The 24,685-nt window shown below is 41.1% G+C and overlaps 2 protein-coding genes and 1 long non-coding RNA gene across 5 annotated transcripts in view; 2 read left to right on the top strand and 1 right to left on the bottom strand.

Moving 5' to 3' along the window:
- The first annotated feature begins 5,953 nt into the window (after positions 1–5,953).
- Positions 5,954–19,824, top strand: LOC134535970 (1,5-anhydro-D-fructose reductase-like). Of its 3 annotated transcripts, XM_063375434.1 has the most exons (7): positions 5,954–6,089; positions 7,774–7,941; positions 10,608–10,724; positions 13,204–13,398; positions 16,293–16,499; positions 17,280–17,428; positions 19,709–19,824. In XM_063375434.1, exons 1-7 carry the CDS (start codon positions 6,024–6,026, stop codon positions 19,749–19,751), a joined length of 945 nt encoding a protein of 314 aa, XP_063231504.1. In that variant the 5' UTR covers positions 5,954–6,023; the 3' UTR covers positions 19,752–19,824. The 3 variants fall into 3 exon arrangements, with proteins under 3 accessions (XP_063231504.1, XP_063231506.1, XP_063231507.1); XM_063375436.1 differs by lacking the exon at positions 7,774–7,941 and having other exon boundaries at positions 19,709–19,795; XM_063375437.1 differs by lacking the exon at positions 16,293–16,499 and having other exon boundaries at positions 19,709–19,795.
- The window catches only part of LOC134535973 (uncharacterized), a 63,297-nt gene continuing 46,336 nt past the window's right edge, over positions 7,725–24,685 (bottom strand). Inside the window, exon 3 of the long non-coding RNA XR_010075740.1 lies at positions 7,725–7,881. This is a non-coding gene — a long non-coding RNA (uncharacterized LOC134535973). The remainder of the gene's footprint in view (positions 7,882–24,685) is intronic.
- LOC134535963 (uncharacterized) overlaps positions 22,296–24,685 on the top strand; it is a 28,572-nt gene continuing 26,182 nt past the window's right edge. The window contains exon 1 of the mRNA XM_063375414.1: positions 22,296–22,444. The gene's annotated coding sequence lies outside the window, so the exon portion shown is untranslated. The remainder of the gene's footprint in view (positions 22,445–24,685) is intronic.

Here is a 24,685-nt window from a genome sequence, read left to right as displayed (position 1 = left end):
GTTGACTCATTATATCTCTTTAACTGGCATCATAAATGTTTCAAAAGAATGTTTCACGAAAACGTTGCATTAAAATTCTGCCTTGAAAGTATTATTAATTTTACTCATCGTACTCGAAGAAGTTTCACTTCAAAAATCTTTAGTTACACAACTAAAACAATACTCGTATAACTATGTTTAACAATAGTGATTTGCACAAGTAATTAAAATAATATGTACTTGAAAGAACACTGTTTTATTTCGAATACGGCCCATGGCATGGTACACAACAATAAGCTCAAACCCCGTTGGGTAACCGTCTGCCCAAATACTCCCTAAAGTCTGGTCCCTACCGCCGCAACCCGCCTATCCCTGCAGCATGGCAGGGTTCAACCTGAGCCGCACGCCACCACGTGGAGCCCTCTCAAGGAAACAAGGCCCGACAAGTTCTCTGCACCGTCCGCAACCGTTTTGGATCAGAAATGTATCACGAAAACATTGCAATAAAATACATCCTTAAAATTTTACTCTCATCGTTCCCCCAAAAAAGTTTAAAAAAATAAAAAAAATCTAACTATTATTTTAGATTTTTTCAACATTTATTTTATTAAAAAAGTGTTTTGTAATCACTAGCTAGCACTTTGCTTGAAGTGACCTGTTTCAGTATGTTGTATATCTGGCATTATAAATCAAAGAACTTTAGAATTTAAGTTTTTACTGTATTCATTTCAAGATTCTTTTTTCAAATACTAAAATATTAACCATGGAGAACATTTCAACGTATTGGTTTACCCCAAACTATTATTTTCCTGCACTCAATTGAAATAATTTTCATCTCAAAGCAGGCAAGAGCATATGCTATGTAATGTTCAACACTTCATATGGAGCAGTTATCACAATACATGTGAATATATTCTATGACAATAACTCACTCTTTTTGTGCAACTGCTCATCTTGTTAACCATTCTTGCAAATAATTTCAGAAGGAATGTTTTCAATATGTTTTTTGCTGGTTAGCTGTGAATCTAGTTTTAATAATTTTTTTAAAATTTAATATAGGGAGAATATAAATATTGATGCCATAGTGGTCCATTGATACCATGAATACTACTGTTATTTCAACTGTGGATATAACATATTTAATTTGTAACTACGTGTAACAGTAGAAAATGTTAATACTATTGCCAGGAATATAATCATTACAATTATTGTATCAACATACATTAATATTCTACCATCAATTGATACATTAATTACTAGAAAAATTTAAATAATAAATTTAGTCTCGTGTACATTTTGATGTATGAGTACAAGATTAAGGTGATTATCAGATTTTGTCAGTTAAACTGTAACATTAAATGTACGCATCTTTCCTTCGGACATTCACTAATAAAATCTAAATATTAGTTAGATGAATTTAGTTTCTATTGAATGTTTCTGAGTTTATTTAAAGAGTAAACAAGAGAAGTCAATTTTTTATGTACATAATATCTAAAATGATGCAAGCCTTCAAATTCACATCACAACAAAATTAATTATGAAATTAAATTTCACCTTGGCACATAGATATTTTGATACATATTAATAGTATTTGGATAGGAAAAAATGACAAAACTTTCACAACAAATTTAATTTAAAAAATTTATAGTTATTTAATTTGGAATACACACATGAATTATGTGAGCAAATATTAGTAAAAAAAAAAACCTTATTTTAAAAATTTTTTGTTCCCCCCTTTAACAGTTTTGATGATTATTCCAAAGCATGCTAAGTAGCATTGCGGTGCTTGCATTTGTGTACAGGAAAGTAAAACATAAATATAATTTTTAAAACTAATTTTTTGTTTATTGTTTGTTGCAATAAAAATCTTGCATCTATTTATTAAAAAACACAATTTAATGACAGGAAGATGGACACGATTCCACTATAATAGTGGTAAATTTTTCCTATGATTGTATGATTGGTCAACACAGGATAAAAGAAGAAATATTACATCACATACTTGATATGTAGAGTCAACTTAAGGTGAACATGCATGAAGCAGAATTATTGACTGTAATACAACTTGCACAAAGTTTAAATCGGTTTTGAACTACATAAAAAACTCGTAATAAACACTGGCCTATGTGGCTTACCAGAAAATGTTTGTGTCGGTACATATCAACTACAAACTGTCAGGATCTTATTACCATTTATTCTCCCTCTGTAGTGAATGTGAGACACACATGAAGTACCTTTCGCAGGAACTGGCTGTTTTGGCTCGGAGGCCTTTGGTGTTGTCAACTGGTTTCTCAAAGTCTGAACATCCCCTTTTAGACTCTGAATGGCTTCTGCTGTGCTCTCATGCGTCTTCTGAACATGTGTTGCTATGTCTTGGGACTTCTTGCTGCTCTCTTCTAAAGATGTTCGTAGTTCATTTACCTTATTTTCGGACTCTCTGACCTTTGCCGACAGGTCCTGACTTACCTGTCTTGTGATCTCAATTTCATGTTTAGTATTCTGGATTTCTTTCTTCATCTGTTGCAACTTCAGGTTTGCATCATTTACAGCAGCCGTTGCTTGAGTTTTCGTGTTCTCTAGTTGAGTCGATAAACTTCTGATTTTAGTATCGCCCTGCGAAATTACTGCTAGTGCATTTCTTTCTTGTTCTTGGATGGCTGCAGCGACTTTATTTTCTTGCTGTTGTAAACTTTGGAACTTGCCTTTCGTTTGTTCGACAAGTGAGTGAAATTCTTGTATGTTTTTTTGTTCCTTCGACAGTTCGAGCTGCAGAAGTTGGTGAGTTTTCTGGATCAGTTCCGACTGTCTTCGTTCAGCTTCCGATACCTGTTCATTCTGTTTCTGGATTACAGAACGCACTTCGTTTCCGTGCTGCGTCAACAAGTCGTTAATGTGCTGCGACTTGACGTTGAACTGCGACTCAAGTTCTTGTATTGCAGTGGCGAGTCTCTGCATCTTCCCGTCCATTTGGACTATGGAATTGTCAACAGCTGCATTTTTTTCATTGGTTTTGTCCTTGTTTTCTTTCTGCGCAGCTTGCAGCTTGGTATCCAACTCACGAAGTCTCGACTCAACTCTGTTTTCTGCAACCTGCAGCTGCTGTTGCAGTGTCACCAGCTTCTGCCCGTACTTTTCTTCTGCTGCTCTCAACTTGTCAGCAATCTCTTGGATTCTGGCATCCACTAGCTTTTCAGCGCTCGCCAGAGCATTGTATTTCTCATCAATTTTCCTGCTGGTGTCCAGCTCTGCAGAGTGAATCGCCTCCATGAGAACGTTGAGTTTCGCGACGACGTTGGCTTCGGCGATTTCCAGATGCGTCGTCAGCTCCGCAACCTTCTGTTTGCCCTCGAGGCTGGTTTCACGCAGGCTGTCATTCAACTGGTCGATCCTCAGGTTGCAGCCAGCGTCCACCTGATGAACGAGGCCGGTGACATTGGCGATGGCGGCCCCCGTCTCTTCCTCTGTGTGTCCGACGCGGGTAGACAGCAAGTCTAGTGACACTCTGTTGCTGCCTCGGCTCGCGGCCAACGTGTCGGAAACGTTGGCCACCTGATTTCTCACGGTGTCCAAGGCGGTGTTCACCTCTCTCAGGGCCATCTCGGTCGCCGCGTTACTTTTTGCCGCGTCCTCCCCCAGTTGCGCCAACTTCTCCAGCGCGGCTCTCTCCCGCAGTTGCGCGCGCGCCTCTGCTTGCTGGAGACCCCCGGACAGGTCCGCGAGCTGCGCGCTGGAGTTGCCGGCGACGAGGGTAGCGGCGGCCAGTCCCTCGTCCAGCGAGCCCGCGCGCGCCTCCAGCCGCTCCAGCCGGCCGTCCAGCCCGCCGACCGCCTGCCGCAGGGCCTCCCTCGTGGCGTCGTCGAACAGCTGTTCGGACATCTCCGGCAGCGCCCGGCGCAGCGCCGAGACCTCGTCCTCCAGCAGGTGCACGCGCCACGACTGGTTCGCCACGGACTGCCCCAGGTCGCACACGTTCACGTTGCACTCGGCCAGGAGCGGCAGGTCGATGTCCGAGTCGCCGGCCTCGACGTGTGCCAGCGCGCTCGCAGCCAGCAGCAACAGTAGGCGCGTCATGCCGTCCCCTTCCTCGACCGCGACTGCGCATCGGACAACACCCCGGCGCGGGGAATCCCGTGTCGCTGACGTCCTTCGCGGCGTTGGTTTCCCCAAGAGGTTATCTGAGTGGACTCGCAGATAAAACTGACCCACAGTTCATCCGTGCCCCTTTTCCTCTGACGCGAGATGTTTTGAGTTACATTCGTCAAACAGAGGCTTTTAATAGTTTTTTTTAAATCGTGTTTGGTTTGCAAATGTCTTAATGGAACGTTGTGTCTAATAATAGCTTGTGTTTCGCAGGGGCGTGCCTGGGGGGGGGGGGGACGATCGGGACCGGACCCCCCCCCCCCCCAGGGCTAAAAATATTTTAATATTAAATTCATAAAATTTAAAAAAATAATATTTAGTATGATATTAAAATAAATTCAATGACACGAGCATAAATGTTTAATTAAACTTAGTTCACTTTCCATTTTAGATAGCCTAAATCAGCAATATTGAACACGTATTTTTCAAAATTTTCCCGGGGGAGGACACCCCGGAAAGGCCCTAGCCTTCTGCCTGACCCCCCCTCCCCCCAGAGCAAAATCCTGGGCACGCCACTGTGTGTTTGACCAGCAGAATGTACTTCAAACAACTGTTCTTTTCTGTCCATTTGTATCTGGAGCGTCGATAATCTGATACGCCCTAAAAGGCTTTAAGCCAATGGGAAACATTTAACACCTGATCTGATGAATTCCACGTGGACATATTGAGCAGGAGCACGGCTTTAAACAGAAAAGTCAGCCACTGAACAAGTCCAAAGTGCTCGAGTGTCTTTCATAACTTGTACAAGCTATTGATTGGTGCCGATGTGGTCTCGCTAGCTCTATCGACAAAATTTCGATTTACATTTAAATCTGCAAATACACTTCATTGTTTTTTTGTTGTCACAGGTTCAGCGTTGAGGCATTTACATGCGACGCGTTCGGTAGGCCTACTCCTGTTGTTCGGTTAGCCCTGAGTAATCAATAGTACCATCTTGTTAAACAGAATTATAGTTAGGTTTCATAAAAGGGAAACATTTTTACAGTTTTTTTTTTCCTTCTCTGAAGTTAATAGGACATTTAGTACACATGAATTTGCTCGTTACCGATGTTGGATGTTTACATATCACTAGCGAGTACTGACTCGCTCACATTATTTTTTGTTTGTGTTGTTACGTAGCGATTGTAAACCAGCCAAGAGCTGGATTCGCCCGTGAATAAATAAATGTAATTCTTCGTTTAGCCATCAAGGGGCCAGCCTTGTCATGGGTGTATCTGTGTTTGTGAGCCGGGATGATAAGCGCGACGATCGCTGCTGCTTCTAGCGCGGTGTCGCCTCTGAACTGGCGCCCAGTCTTCTGGACAGCAACTGAGAGATGTCAGCGGTGACCGTAACATCAATTGACGAAGAAACGAGGACAAAGGTGCAATGCAAGTCCGTTAAGGGCTTTCACGAATCTTTACAGGGTTGTTTTACGCATAAAAATTACTCTGAAAACACGCATTTTTTTTTTTTTCCATTTTAACTCTTATATAAATACTGCTTAAAAACTTAATACGAAAATCGAAAGTACTTTTCGGCCGTCGGCGAACTCTCGATTGATTTTCGTAAGCAAAACCCACTCAGGTAACTTGAGTAGTTTTAAAATCGCGTTGTTTTTTCCTGAAGCTCTGCGCACCGTGTGTGTGTGTGTGTGTGTGCCCGGGTGGGCGGGGCCCTTGATATCCGTATTTGTCGCAGGCAGCTAAACAAACGAGACGGACGGACAGACATGACAAAGGTTGGCAGAGCAGAGCAGGGCAGCTGAAGGTGCGCGAGGTCGGCGCACTCGAGGGGGAGGCCCCTGGTTAGCGCCGCGGCGCGGGGCAATTAGCGCGCGTGGGGCCGTGGGAGGGAAGGGAAGAGGGGGCAGCCCCCGGGGCACCTCGGCGGGGCCGCACAGACCGCCGCAGACCGCCGCGCACATGATCCCCCGGGTGCAGCTCAGCGATGGCAGCGAGATGCCCGTCATCGGCCTCGGCATCCGCGAGGTGAGTACCGCGTGCCGGCGCTTCTCCAATCAGCCGTTGGGGGGGGGGGGGGGGGGGGGGGATGTGTGATTGGTAGTCGGAACTACTGACGCGACGTGTTTCGCGAAAACGTCACTCGTTGGCCATTGGAAAATGTCATCAAATATTGGTTTCTAAAGTTTTAGAATAAACAGCTTCTTAATCGCAATACTCCCTTTAAAAAAAATTACTTATTAATATATTTTGACGCCTAGTTAGCTTATTTTATAAAGAGCAAAATAAAGGCGATAAGAAAATTTTATGTAAGTTACTCTACTTTTCGTTTATGTAACTTTATTTACGAATTAAAATTAAAAAAAAATCAGTTATCTTGAGAGCGGTAATTTTTTACTAGATAATATAGAAAAATCGTTATCAGTTTTAAAGTAACTTAACGGAAAACCAATTAAACTAAATGGTTTCCAAAACAAAATTATACAAACATACAAATTAAAACTTTTTTTTTTGGAAATAATTATTTTCGCGCGATTTTACAGTTTTTGTTTGCACTCGTCATGCTTCTCATTGGCGATTATTGTTCATGACATCAGACGTGTGACCTCGGAGGTTCAAGTTTACCAGCTGCGTTCGACTGTACAATCAGGATCTTACGTTATAGGTTGCGTGACTCAATAACAATGGATGTAGTCTTGTATTTTTTAAAACAATTGTTCTGTGGGATATTAAAGAAAAAATATATACATTTGAACGTTGTAGGTGTCATTCTGAAATTCTCCTAAAACTTTATAGGTTGGCTTAATATTTATAGAGATCATTTTCTACTCTCATTTATCGTCTCTTGTATTAGCCAAAAATTCGCTAACATATTTGTTTTTGTTTTTTCCCCCCCTTCACTAGGCATGTTAAAGCTTGGGAAGCTTTTGACGGACGGATTGAATGAAATTTCTTCGGGCCTTATGATTGGCTTGAGAGCATACGATTGACAAACGAATTGGGAAACGTACCGATGCGACGTATCATTTAGAGTCCAGCTTAAATTATAAAAAATATATATATACAGTAGAACCTCACATATCCGACCATGACGGGACCGGGCCATGGTCGGTACGGCCAAAAGGTTGCATATCCGTATGAGCAAAAAAACGCCTTTCCCAGCTATACAGTTTGTACAGTAATACAACTTTATTTGTAAAAATGTTGCTGTATACATTTCGAACATTTACTGTTGTTAAATTATAGATGATAAGATGAATACAATGTAAGCAAACCTTATTTAAAGAATTCAGTAATGTATTTTTGTTTCAGTTTTGCCAAACTTGATTTTGCGGAAGTGTCCCTCCACTTTTTTTGCCCATAATACGTTACGTTACGTTAAAAAACATAGAACAGTACAAGATTATAGTACGAGCACATTCTACACCAACAATCACGTCTGAACTTACAGTTTGCGACACGAAGATATGTAGATGCGTCACTTTTTCAAGTCTGAACAGGCTCGCCAACCACGGAGACTAGGTCGGATATCCGGAGGAGTCGGTTGTGGGAAGGTCGGATATGAGGGGTTCTACTGTATTAGTTTCTGATGATTACTTACAAGCCATGTTACTGCACGGAAATTCGCATCGTGTGCGGGTTTCATCTCCGCTGGTGGATAGGAGCAAACTGGCGCGAGAGCACCGCTGTGTTCTGACGGACTGACGCGCAGATGCCGGTGGAGCGCGTGGAGCGGGCGGTGAGGGACGCCGTGGACGTGGGCTACCGCCACTTCGACTGCGCCGCCGTGCACGGCAGCGAGCGGCAGGTGGGCGCGGCGCTGCGGGGCAAGATGGCGGAGGGCGTCGTGGGCAGGAAGGACCTGTTCGTCTGCTCCAAGGTGCGCTCGCTCGTCCGCAACACAACACACACGCACACGTCATGTGTAACATCCCAGCTCTCGGTAAGGGCGCTGGCCTCCCACGTTCGATTTACGGGCCCTGGACCCAGGATCGGAGACCAGTGACGTAGCTGAGGTGACTGTCGCCACTAGCCAGAATTGAAAATGGCGCCCCCTCTTGGATTATAAGAAGGGGGGGGGGGGGTTGGTTCATTAACGCGAAACCGTCGCGGTGGCGGCGCCCCCCCCCCCAACCTTCCCCCTGGCGGGGGCCATCCCTGCCACCCGCTTGCTACGCCACTGTCGGAGACCACCCCCCTCCCAATCCACAATTTTAGTCACGTGCTACATTATATCATCATGGTTATTTCTTACCTTCACTCTTTTTTAGAATGTAATTTGACGTGAAAATACAGGGTGAAATTATGGTTACTATTTTATAAGTACAAACTAAGCTTTATTTGTAAAATTATTTTACTTTAAAATAAAAACAGCGAGTATGTATATATAATTTCACAAACTGAGATAAAAATAAACAGGGCCGGGCCCTGGACTCAGGGGTCCACCCAGACCCACCCTTGTGGGGGGCCATGCGGTAGGGGTAATTTCGGAAATGGAACGGAAACGTGTACCCACAGTGCTTCCACCTGTAGCGCGAACCCAAAGTTCACAAAGACAAAAAGGAAACTTTATACTATGAACAGTTTAGTAGATTCCAACAAGACGGGCAGTATTTTGGTGAAATTTCCTTGTCGAAAATCAGATAAAAAAAAACATGATTTAGTGTTTCTACAATTCTTTTTCGCTTTTATCGGAGCTGTTTCATTACATAGTTTAAAATTTCACTCTGCAAATTAAATAATTCAGTAGTCGCCGTAGCTGCTCCGGCAACGAATTCTAACGGAAGGTGCGTAAACTACTTGTGATTCGCGTCCATAAATGTAGTTGAGAACATAATCTGCGTATGTTTATCATACTCAGCATTATTTTTAAAGAATTCTACGTTGAATGTAGTGTCCGAGAGTTGTATTATAAGTGTATTTTCATCATGAGAACACATGAATTTGCTCGTTAACGATGTTAGATGTTACACATCTCTGACGAGTACTGAGACACTAGCTCACTTTTTTTTCTGCAATACAATCTTTAAACCTTACAAGTTATACAATACTCGCATATCACGTTTACAGTTATAGGCACAGTAACATACTTTGATTTGAGTTGTGGGGTTTGAAAAGTTTCTACATTAAATTATAGGGAAAGGGCCCGACAGTATTGTTTGTCCCCAGGCTCATAGTTTATCTCGATGGCCTTGTTTGTATCATGAAACATTTACCTTTAGATTTATTTTATGTGGTATTTATATTTATTTTACCTATAATTTTCATAATATGTAATTCGGAGCCCACGGGAGCAAACGCGTCCTGAATGGCCCGACCAAATGGGGCAAGGGATTCTCTTGCAGACGACCGCCAATCACAAGGGAACAATAGTTACCTAGAAATATTGCAGTCTAATAAGAAATCAAAAATATTTTTTGAGGAATAATACACGCCCCTCTGTACACAACGTGTTCGATTTCAGTTCCTACCTCTCTCCCCCTCGAACCCTGGTGGATTCGTCCATGGGGGAGAAACTCTGATTGCCGAGACGACGACCTAAGTTTTTGAAGTAGTTTTGGGCCCACCCGCTAGATAGTAGCTTTCATAATATATTACTAACATAGCTATATCTATTGTGAAAATTAATTCACTTAATTTTGGCAGCCACATATTTTGTGGTGTGGCACACCAGATATTTTGCAACACCTACTAAGTTATATAGAACACGTTTTTTTTTTTAATTTTATTTATTACAAAACAGCATTAAGTGTTTCTCGCACAGTTGGAACCTTCCGTCCGAGTTACGAGCCCGCCCAACAGATAACCAAACATGTCGCGCAAAACATGGTTTCAGTTTCCACCGTAAAGGGCGCCACACAGTTTGGACTTTACAGTCGGAACTGAACAGCCAGAATTGCCGTGTGTGTGCAAGGACGTTGGACTGAACAGTTTGAACTGATGGACTGACGGACTGATAACTTTCCATCAAATCGGACTGTGGGCTCGAAAGCCCACAGTCAGAACTGCCGTGTGGGGGTATAGACATTCCGTCAGTCCAAACTGTCAGTCCAAGCAATCAGTCCATTTAATCAACAGCTGAGCTTCGTAGCAGACGTCTTTGTTTATATAATCTTTGTTTGCTTTAGTTCTAGGTTTGTGTCATAGAAAAGGGAGAGATATAGTTTGTGTTTATTGTGAAATAGATTTATTCCTCTGAAATGGCTTCCTGGTCGAAAGATTTTCTTGCTAATTTTAGAGAGTTGTGGCATGAACATGAATGTTTGTGGAACATCAAAAGTAAAGATTACCACAACAACATTAAAAAGAATACCTACCTAACCACAAGACTGATCGTGTGTGGGGAAAGCTTCAGTTTAGTCCAAACTGTCAGTTCGGACTGACAGTCCGTACTGAGCGCATGGACTGATCGTGTGTGCAGAGAGCCTCAGTTCATTCCAAACTGTAAGTTCCGACTGAACAGTCCGCACTGATGGTTTGGACTGACGCACTTGTGTATCTCCCTCCTTGTTCCGCTCGTGTTGGCAGCCGTGCCGCGTGTTGCAGCTGTGGAACACCTGCCACCGGCCGGAGCGCGTGGTGGCTGCCTGCAGGAGCAGCCTGCAGAACCTGGGGCTCGACTACCTCGACCTGTACCTCATGCACTGGCCGGTGGCCTTCCAGGTCAGGCCCGACGCTGCGCGACGACCATACATCTCAATACATTCTGTACCCGCACACTCACATCGCCGACAACACCGCCAGCTATGAATTTACAAGTGAAGTGCGTGACGATAAGACTATATTGAAAAAATCGATTAAAATATTATAATAATAATAAACGATTCAAGACTTGTTAGCTACCAGGATGCTCAATCCAAATACAGAACGCTGGAATACACACACACACACATATATATATATATACACACTCACATACACACCAGTTTATTTTAAAACCAGTTTTTCTTTTCATTAAGGACTAAATATACTTGTTAATTTCAATTTCTTCATATATTATAGAAACGACAGGTGGTAACACAATACATAAAAAAAAAAACACATTTAACAAACAACATTAAATAAATAAAAAAAAGCAGTCATGGGGACTGTCGACAGAAGTGAAAACTTAAAACTTTGTTTTTAAATGTGTAATATGACATAATTTCTACGTCAAATGTGCGTAAGAAAATGATTTTGGTATTATATCTCTAGCATGTCGGTGACGCGACCTTAAAGTTTTGCCCCTACAAATAATAACTTTAAAATTAGAATACATTAAGTGGGAAGAAATAACGTAACGGTGTCGACCTGTCGCGCGGCATCGCGTGGTGTCGCGCCGTGTCGCGTCTTGTCTGATCCGGTGTGCGCACAGTGCCTGACAGTGCGAGGAAGCGGAAGGGGTGGGGCTGCTGTCTCACCTTGCCCCTTCATGGTTACGCCCTTGCTTCCATGTCGTTTCGTGCGTGACGCGCGTGTCTCGTTACCCCGCCCGGGATCCACAATTAATTTAGAAACACACAACTTAGAACTGCCAAAACATAGAAACACGTAACTAGGAAACGCACAATGACGAACGAACTACACAACTTAAGAAACGTCGAAAATAAGAGAATCTTAACTCAGAACTATCACCATTTCAGAAACACACAACGCCGAACCACATAACACAGAAACATCATAACTTGAAACAGGAGCTTAGAAATGTCATACCTTAGAAGCACACAACTTAAAACTGTCAAAACATATAAACACGTAACTAGGAAACGCACAACGTCGAACCACACAACTTAGAAATCGTCGTAACTTAGAAAATCTGAACTTAGAACTGTCATTTTTTAGAAATTTGTAGGCTACCTTAGAATCACACAAATTAGACGCGACATAACTTAGAAATAAGTAACTTAGAAACACACAACGTCTAACCACATGACTTGGAAACATGCGACCTATATCAGGCACAATGTAGACAGTCCTGTGCTGTGTGGTGTCCATGTAAGACGTGACAGCGACCCTCGTCGCCGGGAGACCTAAGATGCACATAAAGTTCTGCCATTCCCGATTACACCCGAACAATTCACCTTCGGCCAACTTCGGGATTTGTTTTATTGTTGCGCAGGAATAATGAATTCAAATATTGAAATAGGTCGGTTTAGGTTAGCTACATTAAAACACTTTAAAACACTATGGACGGTTAGTTAGGTTAGTATAGCTACATTAAAATAAACAGAGAAATATAATTATATATAAATAAACCCGAGGTTGGCCGAAGGTGAATTGTTAGGGTGTAATCGGGAATGGCAGAACTTTACGTGCATCTTAAGCTGGGTTTACGATTGATTTCCTTAAGAATTATAACTTAACATCGAGCACACGATTAAGTCAAAACTACATTTTCCAGTTTATGATTGACATAGAAGTCGTTAATTCCAACCAATCACAGCACAAAACACATGGTCGGCCATTGTTCGAAATGGAGAAGCAGGTTTGAAATAGGTTATTGACAAATGGGATATCTATTTTTCGAAATTGATGATGATTACAAATGACAAATATACGAATTCTAACCCAAAATACTGCCTCGCTCGGTCCAATAATAAGACATAAACTTCCGGTTGAAAGGTTCCGGTTTGTTGTGATTGGTCGCTTCCCTTGAATCTTAACGAAAAATATAAAATACAACCATTTCTGTTAAGTCTTAAAGTCATCATATGGTTCGCACACGACCCGTCAAAATTCACACACGACAATCATAAACCATTCCACTAGTTTACATAGTCATATGGTAAGTACACGACTAAGTCTTAAGTCTTAATTCTTAATTTTCAATCGTAAACCCACCTTTAGGCTTCCCCTCGCCATCGGCCCGGAGAACCGGTAGCCTACAACTCACGTAGTTTCGGTTCCCTACCACGTTCGTGCAACTTCGGATTTCTCTCAAAAATTGAAATTAAAAAAAAATCGAAGGGTTAGGTTATGTTAGGTCAGTCACAACATGCTTGTTTTCATTGGAAACTTCTGATTTAGCGGCTGAAGTGGCGTTAATACCAAAACGCAAAACTTCGGAAATCTTCGGAAATTCTTGCAGGGAACCGAAACGACATGAGTTGTAGGCTTCCCCCCGGAGAACACAGGAGGGGTAAACAGGCCCGCGCATGCGCAGGACGGCGACGAGCCGTTCCCGCGCGACGCGGACGGCCGCCTGCTGCACGAGGACGCGGACTACCTGCCGGCGTACCGCGAGATGGAGCAGTGCGTGCGCCTGGGGCTGGCGCGCAGCATCGGGCTGGCCAACTTCAACTCGGAGCAGCTGGCGCGCGTGCTGTCGGTGGCCACCATCCCGCCCGTCAACAACCAGGTGCGGGGATCTCACTGCCGCGTCTGCTGCGTTGAGCTACTTAAGAGGCCACTCCGGTGTTTCAGGGGCACTACGCAACCCGCGTTAACCTCATAACATTCAATGCTATTTTCATTTTGCTTATAACTATTTAACTAATATAGATTTCGAAATGATGCTTGCTTGATATGTAAGACAACGATGCTCTTATCAAAGCCCCTTTCTTCAAAAACGTGCATAAATTATGGTTCAAACCTAGACAATACACTTATGCATATTAGTAAAGATTAGTATAAAACCATAATTTATGCACGTTTTTGAAGAAAGGGGCTTTGATAAGAGCATCGTTGTCTTACATATCAAGCAAGCATCATTTCGAAATCTATATTAGTTAATTAGTTATAAGCAAAATGAAAATAACATTGAATCTTATGAGGTTAACGCGGGTTGCGTAGTGCCCCTGAAACACTGGAGTGGCCTCGGTACTAGCCTGCTGAGCTAGTAGAGGTTGGATAGGCCTCAGCTGGATCACGAGTAACTGGGCGACCGAGGGGTCCCAGGGATGTGAGAGGTATGGTTCCGTGACGGTTCTACTCAGATCCCGCAGAGGGGGGCTGGCTCTGTAGGTGGTCTGGGGGTCTACGGCGGAGCTGGGGGCGGGTCGGTGGGACCGATGTTGGCATGAGTCTCCTCAACCTCTCGACCTAGCCGTGCGCTCTCCAGTAACATGCCGCGATTGGAAATGGCGAATCTATTTCCCGGTTCTCGGAACCCATATTAATGCCCTGGTGACAGTGTCTGGCATGTTAAAGACCCATCCTTCTCCTAACCAGGATCTTGCCCTAACGGGATTATATGCCTGGGGGAGTATTGATGAATATACGTGGTGTGAACCTAAAGTACATGTCACGTCTGCTGCTTGCGCAATGCGCGGATACGCAACATATGGCAACCAATGAGATTGCATTTAGAGGTTACGAAATATTGAATTTCATTTTTAAAAAAAAACTACTACTCTTCGAAACCATCGCACGGACAGAACTTACATAAATAATAAAATTAAACCACAAAGTACTAATAGAACACTAGATATTATTGTACTTGAAACAATTTTTTAACATATTTAGAACACAAATATGGCTACCACCGCAGTCAAGTACTCGGCTTCTATTGGTTGCACGGAGCAACGTAAACGGAAGAGCTCAGCATTGCCGAGCACTATTGAGGCTTATATTTGTGAGGGAATTACACTTGCTAAGGTTTACCAGTTTGACGATGATGTACGCTAATCACTTATAAATGAATAAACAATCTCTAAAACACTTACTTAAATACATTTTCTAGTTACCGTGCATTATTATTTACTTTTATATCTCAGACAATTTTTGTTTCAGATATAAAACTCAAAAACGTTATCATTGGAAAGTTAAAAACATAATACAGAAAATACCTTAGTCAATAAACAAACTAAAAAAAACTAAAAATAAAGTTAATGCCTTTTCGCGGCAGTTTAAGACCAGCATCCAAACAAATATTATAAAAAAAAATCAGTGTCCCATATTAAATACATTCTCTATTTTTACAATAAAAATTTGTTCAGCTCCAACTTCAATAAAGTAGGTATACCAGCCCTGAGAAGCATTCAGTTGTTTTACATGTTTTCAATTTATTTTGTCGTGATGAATCAGTAGCCAAAGTTTATTCATCGAATTCCGACTCAACCTGTACAGGTATGGTTACGCTAAAAATACGGTTTTGCATAAAACGCAAGTGAATATTTCATATATTTTTTTTTCTAATGAAATTGGTAAAAACCGAATTTGGTTCGTTACTGTGCCAAACTTTGAAGTCTTGCCTTTTAGAGACTGTGTACCATTCCAGAGCATTGGGATATCTAGGATTTAAAAAAAATTCAACAAAAAGGTATTAGGTCTGTTACATTATCAACCTCCTGTTTAGCTTGTTGTTCCAGGCTTGACACCTCACCCTGCATCACCCGAAATAACATACCGCCTTCACAGAAATATATGATTTTTGTTTGTATCTTCAGGGGAGTGGGAACATTGCCCGAATCCCCTCATCCTTCCTCCTTTTTGCGTTCGCCACTGAACCCGTGTCGATGTGAGATTACACTAGCGTCAGAGGATACTTCGCTGACACGTACATGTTATGTAAATTTGTGGCGGTCAGAATCAAAGTGGTATAAGTTAATATAGGCTAGTTTTGAGGAAACAAACCTCAAACCATCCAATGAGAATAAACATTTTGTTGAGAAGTTTACAAATAAATGGCAGCACTAATCTTAGATTACTCATGTTTCCCTTTGCGACCAAACAGTTTCCCTTCGTCTACAAACAATATTTATATTCTGTCACTCATGGGCGACGCAAGGATATATTTTTGGGGGGGGGGGGGGGTAGACTGCAATTGATTTAGTTGTTGAGGAATATCCATCCCCTGGGGGGGAAAAAGCTGGTGGTCCGGGGGTCCTCCCCCGGGAAAATTTAGGGGTTTGAAGGTGCAAAAAGGTGGTTTTTAGGCATTTTTCTTTCCTAAATATTCTAATTATAGTTGGTTGCAATATATAATTTATTTTTTTATAAAAAAAATATTTTCAGAGAACAAATTTGTAAAAAAACACAGTGCTCAAATTACCTACCACGATTGGACTGAATGCACCATGCGCAACATATGGGGTGTATCACAGAAATCATATTAATAATATAACTACGAAACTAAATATATTATTGGAGGGGACGAAATTGAAGACTTTTATTATTGAGGGGGGGGGACGTGTCCCCCCCGTCCCCTCCGGTTGCGACGCCCATGCTCTCACCTAACAGCCCCTTTGATTGTGACCGCCTCGACGACAGAGGACCACTGACATGTAAAGAAGGTGAGCGGACGTCTCGCAGGTGGAGTGCCACCCGTACCTGAACCAGCTGACGCTGGCCAAGTTCTGCGCGAAGCGCGGGGTCGCGGTGACGTGCTTCAGCCCCCTGGGGGCGCCCAGCCCCGTGGCGGGCATCTCGGGCACCCCGGGCCTGCTGGGAGACGCCCGCCTGAGGCCGCTGTGCGCCAAGTACCGCAAGACCCCGGCGCAGATCGTCCTCCGGTACCTGGTAACTGCTCCCCTTAACCCCACCCCCGAGCACTTTCCAGTCCCCGAAGTCATGGGCGTCTCAAGGATATATATTTTTGGGGGGGACTTCAATTGATTTAGTTGTTAAAAAATATCCATCTCCTGAAAAAAAAAAAAAAAAAAACCGGTGGTCCGGGGGTCCTCCCCCGGAAAAATTTGGGGTTTCAAGGTGCAAAGAGGTGGTTTTTTAGGCATTTTTCTTTCCTAAATATTCTAATTAGTGTTGGTTGCAATATATAATTTATTTCCTTAAAAAAAATATATATATATTTCCAGAGAAAAAATTTGTATTAAACACAGTTAAGATTATCTGCTGGTGCTACATCCACACAAAATCATTAATTCAAACATCAGGAGAAACCTGATTGTTACACTTAAATGCCGCAGCAGTATTAAGAATATTTCGCGCACATGTACACAAACACAAGTGATAAAGTGATTATATCCATCTATTATTATAGTATCTCTCCTCGATATCGGACCTGATTTTGATTTCACACGAAGATCGAATTTAAAAAAAAAGTGCTCACGTTACCACGATTGGACTAAATGCAATCGTGCGCAACATATGGGTTGTATCACAGAAATAATATTGTTAATATAACTACGAAACTAAATATATTATTGGAGGGGACGAAATTGAAGACTTTTATTATTGGGGGGGGGGGTGTCCTCCCCCCCTGTCCCCCCCCCCCCCGGTTGCGACGGCCATGCCGAAGTGCTCGGATCCCAGCCGGAGGTGTTTTTTTTTTGTCGGCAGGTACAGAGGGGGACCTACCCCTTGCCCAAGAGCCAGGACAAAGACCACATGATCGAGAACACGCAGATATTCGACTTCGACCTCAGCACGGGCGACATGCACGATTTGGACGTCTTCGACAGCAGGATGCGCTTCTACCCGTTCATCGAGTGAGTCCCTGCTGACGATTACTGCCACACAATTACTGCCACAACAACAACCAATAACAAATGTAACCTAGTTTTTGGGATGATGACCCGCTAGCATTGGGAGCAGATTTTTTTCTTTCCAGTCACAATCCTCTCACTCGTAACATTATAAATTTATAATGAAGAAGAAACTCCTTTCTGGGCTAGTGGCCCCATATGAAGGTGTGGAAGGTAGGTACGTCGTAACTGCGATGGTTTGCAACTTACTGCCTTCCCGCATTTATAAACCACGAAGGAAATTTTCCGCAAGTGAAAAATCAACCCGACCTAGTACTTTCCGCTCGTCAACTAGATAAATGTACATAGATAATGTTATTACAGATATTCAAATTAAAGTTGTAACGAATTTACAAATACCTACACGGGCAATCCATATAAATGATACCAAACATGCCTATTATTTCTGTTTTGCTTCATAGTTGATTGCTGTTCGTTAACATAACACGTAAGTGTCAGCAGAATGATCGGGGAACTAATTCTGTGCCGCCATTTTGTCGATGGCTCTGTGACTGCTAGGTTTTCTGCTGACTCCTAAGTCCGAATCGTTTTACTTTTTAGTCTTGTATGTTTTATCCATTTGTATGGTCCACTCTTTTGTTATATTTATTTATGTTCAGCATTGTAAAACACACATTTAAATTAGAATGATAAATTTGGTATGAGCCAGACAAATCCTAAAATGCTCAAATTTAATAAAATATTTAATATTCGAAAGATGTAATTATCGGAGGAAAAGACTCATTATTTTACTCAACAGAGAATATTGTTACGAGGATGCTAGAGACGATGCAGGCCTGTGTTGCGAGGCTTCTGGAAACTAGGCAGACCAGTCAGGCTAGTTAGTCAGTCCGGTGCGCTGGCCAGCAAGGGGTCAAGGGCACATACAGGTAGTGTGATGGTAATCCGAACAGAGCGGCGCCTCTCAGTTCCTCTAGCTAGACAGAGAGTTCGGCACTCCACGTTAAGTGGAGCCAATGTTCTCGCAGCTTCGAAGTGTTCAATCGGGGGATTCTGACGACGCGACACTTCTGGGGTCTACGAGAAGACCTTTCCAGGGCGGGAATTCACAGGCATACAAGACCTTGCGGACCTCCCAGCGAGTGTGCGAGACAAGTGAATCCTGGTGGTGACGAGGGCAGTGAAGTGAAGGGGTGAGTTACCCCTTGGCGAGCGATAGTGGGCGACGAGAAGGTGTCGCGGGGCAGACGTGCGAGCAGTACGAGGCAGTGTGTTGGGGCAGTGATTTGGGGGGGGGGGGGGGTTAGAGACGAGCAGTAGAGAGAGCCACTGTCGAGCCGAGTTCCAGTGGGGAGGGTGGACTGTGAACTGAACTATTAACTGAACGAATGCGTGATTAATTTGTGGACAGACACTCTAAGTGTTTTAATTTAATTAATAGTGTAAATATTAGTAATAACTAACACTGAATTTAATTCAATGGGCTATAATTTCCGAACCTGTGTTCCCACACTCATAAAACTATAGAAGAAATGTTTATATTTCTCACCATCTACAATGCATTCAGATTATTTGTTTACTACGTCGGGAAACATAAATGACAAAAATAAAATAAAGAATCTTTCGTATTTTGAACATATACATGTGCTTTTTTTTTGTGAAAATAAAAAATAATGCTATGAAAGGTTTTTAAAACCCTACGTTTTTTTTTAGTTTTTCTTATATATTATTTCAGTCCTGACTCTTGAGATTGGTATGTAGGCCTATTCAGATTCGAAGCACTGTTTTACAATTCGAATTAGATATTTGGTTTCGAGAAAAAGTTGATTCTACTCAGCAATAATATTAACACTTGAGTGTACAAATATATTAATAGAGACCTGCAAATTTCACGGATTCATTTCGTGATATGCTACAATTCAAATAATTATACCTTAGCGCTGCTTCTACCACTGGTTCACTGTTAATCTGGAGTAATGAGGGCCAATTAGAGACCCTCGCTAAAAGAAGTGTCGAATCACAGACACTCAGTCGAGACGACTCACAAGTCAGCAGCCAATGAACAGGTGGCATTTTCCCGAGTGTGTAGAGTGTAGTAGAGTCTATCCTGGAGGTCATTGAACCCGCGAATTTTGCAGGTCTCTATATATTAAGTATAAATTATCAGTAAAAACACCAACGGGTACCTTATGTACATAATTATATTGAAACTGTAATAGCTGCTACACCATCGCTCTTATCTACATGGCTCTGACAAATGTTCTGTGTTCTCTTTCGTTCCAGGTCTAAGGACGACTACAACTATCCGTTCGGGGTGGATTTCTGACACACACGTCTCATTCCTTCGTTTTTGGAAAATATATATTAAATAAAATGAGTATTTTAATTACTAAAAAAAATATTTTTTTTTATTTCTCCATAGTACAGGGTTAATGTCAAGCTAATGATCATGTCATTTTTATCAAGAATATTATTTAAGTATTACATAATTATGGTTGAATTGAATTAGAAACATTCGAAACATTATGGCAGCATTAAATATGCTCACTTGTTTTATATTGGTGTTTTGTACACAAAGTTTACAGAAAGTTCCAGAAGTTTCTAGAATTTCACAAATTTTTTCAGAATATTCCAAAATTAATGTACAGTCTGAAAGAAGGCAGAAGAGAGTTTTACATGAGTATACCTATTTCATTCACTACGTACACTTTCCTTATGATAACCCTGCTGTTTTCTTTCTTTCTTGTGATGATGAGAAGAATTTAAAAAGCTTGACTTTCTTATAATTTTTTTTGTGCCAAGAAAGACAGTTTTCTTCGAGCAAAATGTAACAAAACATGGGCTAGTTGAATAACATACGAAATTTTTTTCACTTGATCAAAATCATATTCATTCTACTGAAAGTAATGCAGCAAATTAATTTTCGGGAAAAAAATATGAACTACTACGAAATATTTCTAAACGACGCATTTCGGCTGTTTGATGAACTCATATTTCAAATCTATTGAAAATTATTTTTTTCTTCATACAAGAACTTACATGGTTCAAATCTGTAGTTAACTGTTACGTTAAAGCATCTTAATTCTGAGTTACATTACCTACAGTACGTCTATGTAAAGCAATTTTAACATGCAAAGGATACCTATAACTTTTTATCTAGCTCTTTGCTATAAAAATAATGGAACAAAGATGTTGCAGAAGGTAAATGCGTTGATGGTTGCGTGTGAATGTACTGCGCCTAGTCATGGGTGTATTTGTGTTAGACAGAATCATAAGCGCGACGCTCGCTGGTGCTCCTAGTGCGGTATCGCCTCTAAGCGCAAGGCTGTGGACTATCGCATAGGGCAACTGTGAGATTTGAGTGGTAACCATAACGTTACATGGCGTAGAAATGAAGATAAATGTACACTGCAAGTCCCTTAAGTGCTTTCAACAATCTCTACCATGTGTTTTCAAACGCATTTTAGCCATTTTCACTGCTCCGATAAAACCCCGGCTTGGACCTGATTTTCGACAATGAATTTGATTAAAATACTGCCCATCTTGTTAAAATTCACTAACCAATTAGTACTATATAGTTTCCGCACAACGCCAGAATTTATACTTCTATGGCATTACTAAAATATTACGCTGAAACATTTTAAAACACAGTAAGTATATGTTTGTATATTTGTTTTTGCATAAACTACTGGAAAAATTCTGTAAATACTTCCTACAAAAAGCCTTGACCTTATTGAGATAATTAAACATTATTATATAATAATGTTATTAAAGAGAGATAAAAAAAATTCCAGTGACGAGATTTGAACTACTACCCTTCTAATTACCAAGCGCGCGTTCTACCACTGTACTAGCAGGCCTCTTGTTAATAGCAGTGATAACTTTTTACTATAACTATTTAGTTTATCAAATACATCCCAGGGTAGTTTCACTATCATAAAGTTTCATTTGGCATATGTTTGGTATGTCCCCTAATGTTTACGAAAGTGACTATATACGGGTTTATGTTGCTACACGTGGGTCCGTCATCTTGGTTACACATTACGTTCATCGACTTTCGTTCCATTTTCACGAAATTACTCATACCGAATGTCGTATAGCGAGAGTTAAGACGTCTACACATCAAAACAGATAATTACACTTCTAATGTTCTACAACGACACGGGAAGCGAAAACTGGTCACATAAATGGAACGGAGTATCTACAACGGCATGTTCGGAAATGCCCAGCTTTTCCATTTACGTTAGTTACTCCGTGCGACCAATAAAAGCCGAGTATTTGGTCGCGGTAGTATCCACGCTTGTTTACATTTGAAATATATTATAAATTGTCTCAAGTACAATAATATCTAGTGTCCATAATTTATTTATTGTTTAATTTTATTATAGGATATAATTCCCAACCGTGTTATGTTATCGAGTCTCGAGTTTTCTTCTCAATGAAAATAACTTTTCGTTACTGAGGATTTTAAATCTCATGGGAGATCAATATTTTTACGTTTCCGTGGACTGTGGAAGTGGAAGACGGATAGTGAAACGTAAATATCTTGCGGTTCTGTGATCCTTTTCCGGTTTTACGTTTCCGCGTAATTGTGGAACGGGTCTAAGCAGGCGTTTCCCCGTCACCTACGTTATACTTAATTAGTGCTGTCTCTCGATGACGTCGTCTTTTCGCAGTAAAGCGCTCGAAGGTGTGAATATTACCACCAGCCATTCGCCAGAACTCTCACGCCGGCCGCGCCGTCAGCCATGTGCCAGCGCTAACTCGGAGCGCGGCTCGGCCCTAGTTCCTAGATCCTGCATCCCCCTGCCGGTTGGCTAACTGCGGTCCTCCGAGGATCTAGGCACCTTCTCGCTGGAGCCGCAGAGCAAGTGCCCAGAAGATACGTTTCGCCGGGCATGCGCAGTGAGTCTCGCGCCGCGGACAATCATCGACTCTCAAACTGGCGCACAGTTCAGTTTTGCGGCGTTGGCAACGGTCTCTGGGGGTGGAACGTATTTTAAAACCACCATAAACAAGGTAGGTCTCTGAAGACGAGGACATGTTTTACTACTTATTGTGATAGTTTTTGTCATGTCGCGTTTATTTTGTCTATAGTACGATTTTTTTAAGTGTCACTAAAAAAATTCCTAGAGATGTACATTATGCTGAACTTTACCCCGCCAAGTTTTATCTAAGACGCATTTTATTCTGTATTATTAAACGAGTAAATATTGTTTATATGTACTGGCATTCTCTGAAGCGGCTCCAACGATTTCGTTTTAATTTACAGAATAGCTGTCTTCGGGAAAAAAAAGGGGAGGGGTAATAAATCGATCTACTTAGGTCCCATACTATTAAAATACGTCATCGCACCAATGAACAAATTTTAATCTTTTAGATACATCAATATAATAAAGTACCAAATGAACAACGCCAATTTTCATTTTAACTTCTTGAACCTACTGGTATTATTGTAAACCTAGACTAACCATTCGGTGATATAGGTAGTGACATATTATAATGTCCAATAATAAAAAATTTTCTGTGGATAGATATTTAACTAAATTGTGAAATAGACAAATACGGTACGCTTGTTTGAAACGTAGACTGAATTGTCCTGTTGTACACGGGGACTAACCAGAGAGGGGGCAGGGCAGACGAGACTTGTGTACCGGGCGCCGCATTTGGTGGAGGGGGGGGGGCGGGTTGTTTTAAACTGGCAGAGTAATTTATACTATAGAAATTTATTTGAATATCTTAGTGTTAGAACACCAAAAAAAAAATGTTGGAGGGTAGAGGAACTGAATTGTTTGTATTGAAATATACATACATTTATATCGTGAAATATTTAAAAACTGGTATAAGAGTTGAATAAAAATTATTGAAATATTGGAATAAATATGTGATCATATGACGTGTTGTCGGAAAAGGTTTTGGTTTGGTTGGTTTTGTTGGTTTATAAAAAAAAGGGGGGGGGGGAGGGGGCACCAAAATGCGTTCTTTCCCCGGGTGGAAACTAGTCTAGCTACGTCCCTCTTGTAAAGTTACTAAAGTTGTTTTCATATTCTTTGTGTATTTTAAAATTTAAACTTTTAAACATAAAAAAATTTGTACTGTGGCTCCTGTTGAGAAGATTTTCATCAATGAAGTGCAAATATTGGCGTTGTCAAAAGTACTGGAAACAGTGATGGATCTCGTCCTGCTTGTCTGGCCTTTATACATTAACGTGACAGTGTATATATTTTTTATCCAAAGCCTAAATTATTTCTTTTAAAACATTTCAATAGTTATGAGTTTTCTTACTGATATAGTCAAAACATTTTAAGGCTAAAATAGTATGCATTTGACTATCACAAATTGTTTCTAAAACATAATATACATTATTTAATTTACAATTTTAGATGCGCTAGTTATTTACAATTCTTAATTATATTTCACATAGGTAATGTGTGAACACGCTCCGTGAATCTCAGTTTTACCAGCTAATAAAAAAAAAAACAAGTAACTGGCCATTTGAATTTTAAAAATTCTAAGCTGCTTGGGAAAATTAATGTTAGTCAAAAAATGGTCAAAATGGTATTAAGTAAACGGTCTGCTAGCACGAAGCGCCTGATCGTGTGGTCTTAGTAGTACAAGTTAGCAATAAAACAACTTTTAAGACATTTTAAAATAATAAGTCATAATTTTTCAGTTTCTGTAAGGAAAAAGAGTACAAATCGAAAATTGTCTTATACTCTTTTTTTCCCTGTCAGTTTAAATTTATCTGCGTGGAAAACGTTTTTTTTTTTTTTTTAATATGTCCAAACGACACGTTGACTAAATTATTTTAAATAAAGTCATCATCCACTTTTACCAGATATGCCAAATGATGTACAATATTTCAGCAATATATATATATATATATATATATATATATATATATAGTGTGTGTGTGTTGAAAAGAAATATTCTAAAACCAAAATCGACAAGAAATTTCGTTTCCAGTTAATAAAGAACATTACAAACTTAAAGTTCTTCCATAATTTTCTGACGTATGTAGCTAAAGGCGCGAATGTGTACAATCGATGCACGAATGACGTCCAAACCGCTGGAGATACACTGTCATAGTTCTGAGAGCCTTGCATCTTTCCAGAGCGATCGTAGGTTTGTGTTTGTGTACCCTTGCAACGTCATGGCTTATCAACATCGAGCACAGCTGTTTGCTGTTAAGCTGCTGTTAATGCGGGATCTGGCACGAAGAAGTACATGCGGAACAACTGTGTGCATCAGTGTTGCCAA

The sequence above is a fragment of the Bacillus rossius genome, chromosome 10 (genome assembly GCF_032445375.1).
Source record: "Bacillus rossius redtenbacheri isolate Brsri chromosome 10, Brsri_v3, whole genome shotgun sequence".
Classification (NCBI taxonomy): domain Eukaryota; kingdom Metazoa; phylum Arthropoda; class Insecta; order Phasmatodea; family Bacillidae; genus Bacillus; species Bacillus rossius.
The sequence above is the reverse complement of the archived record's forward strand: the minus strand, read 5'-3'. Positions and strand labels throughout refer to the sequence as shown.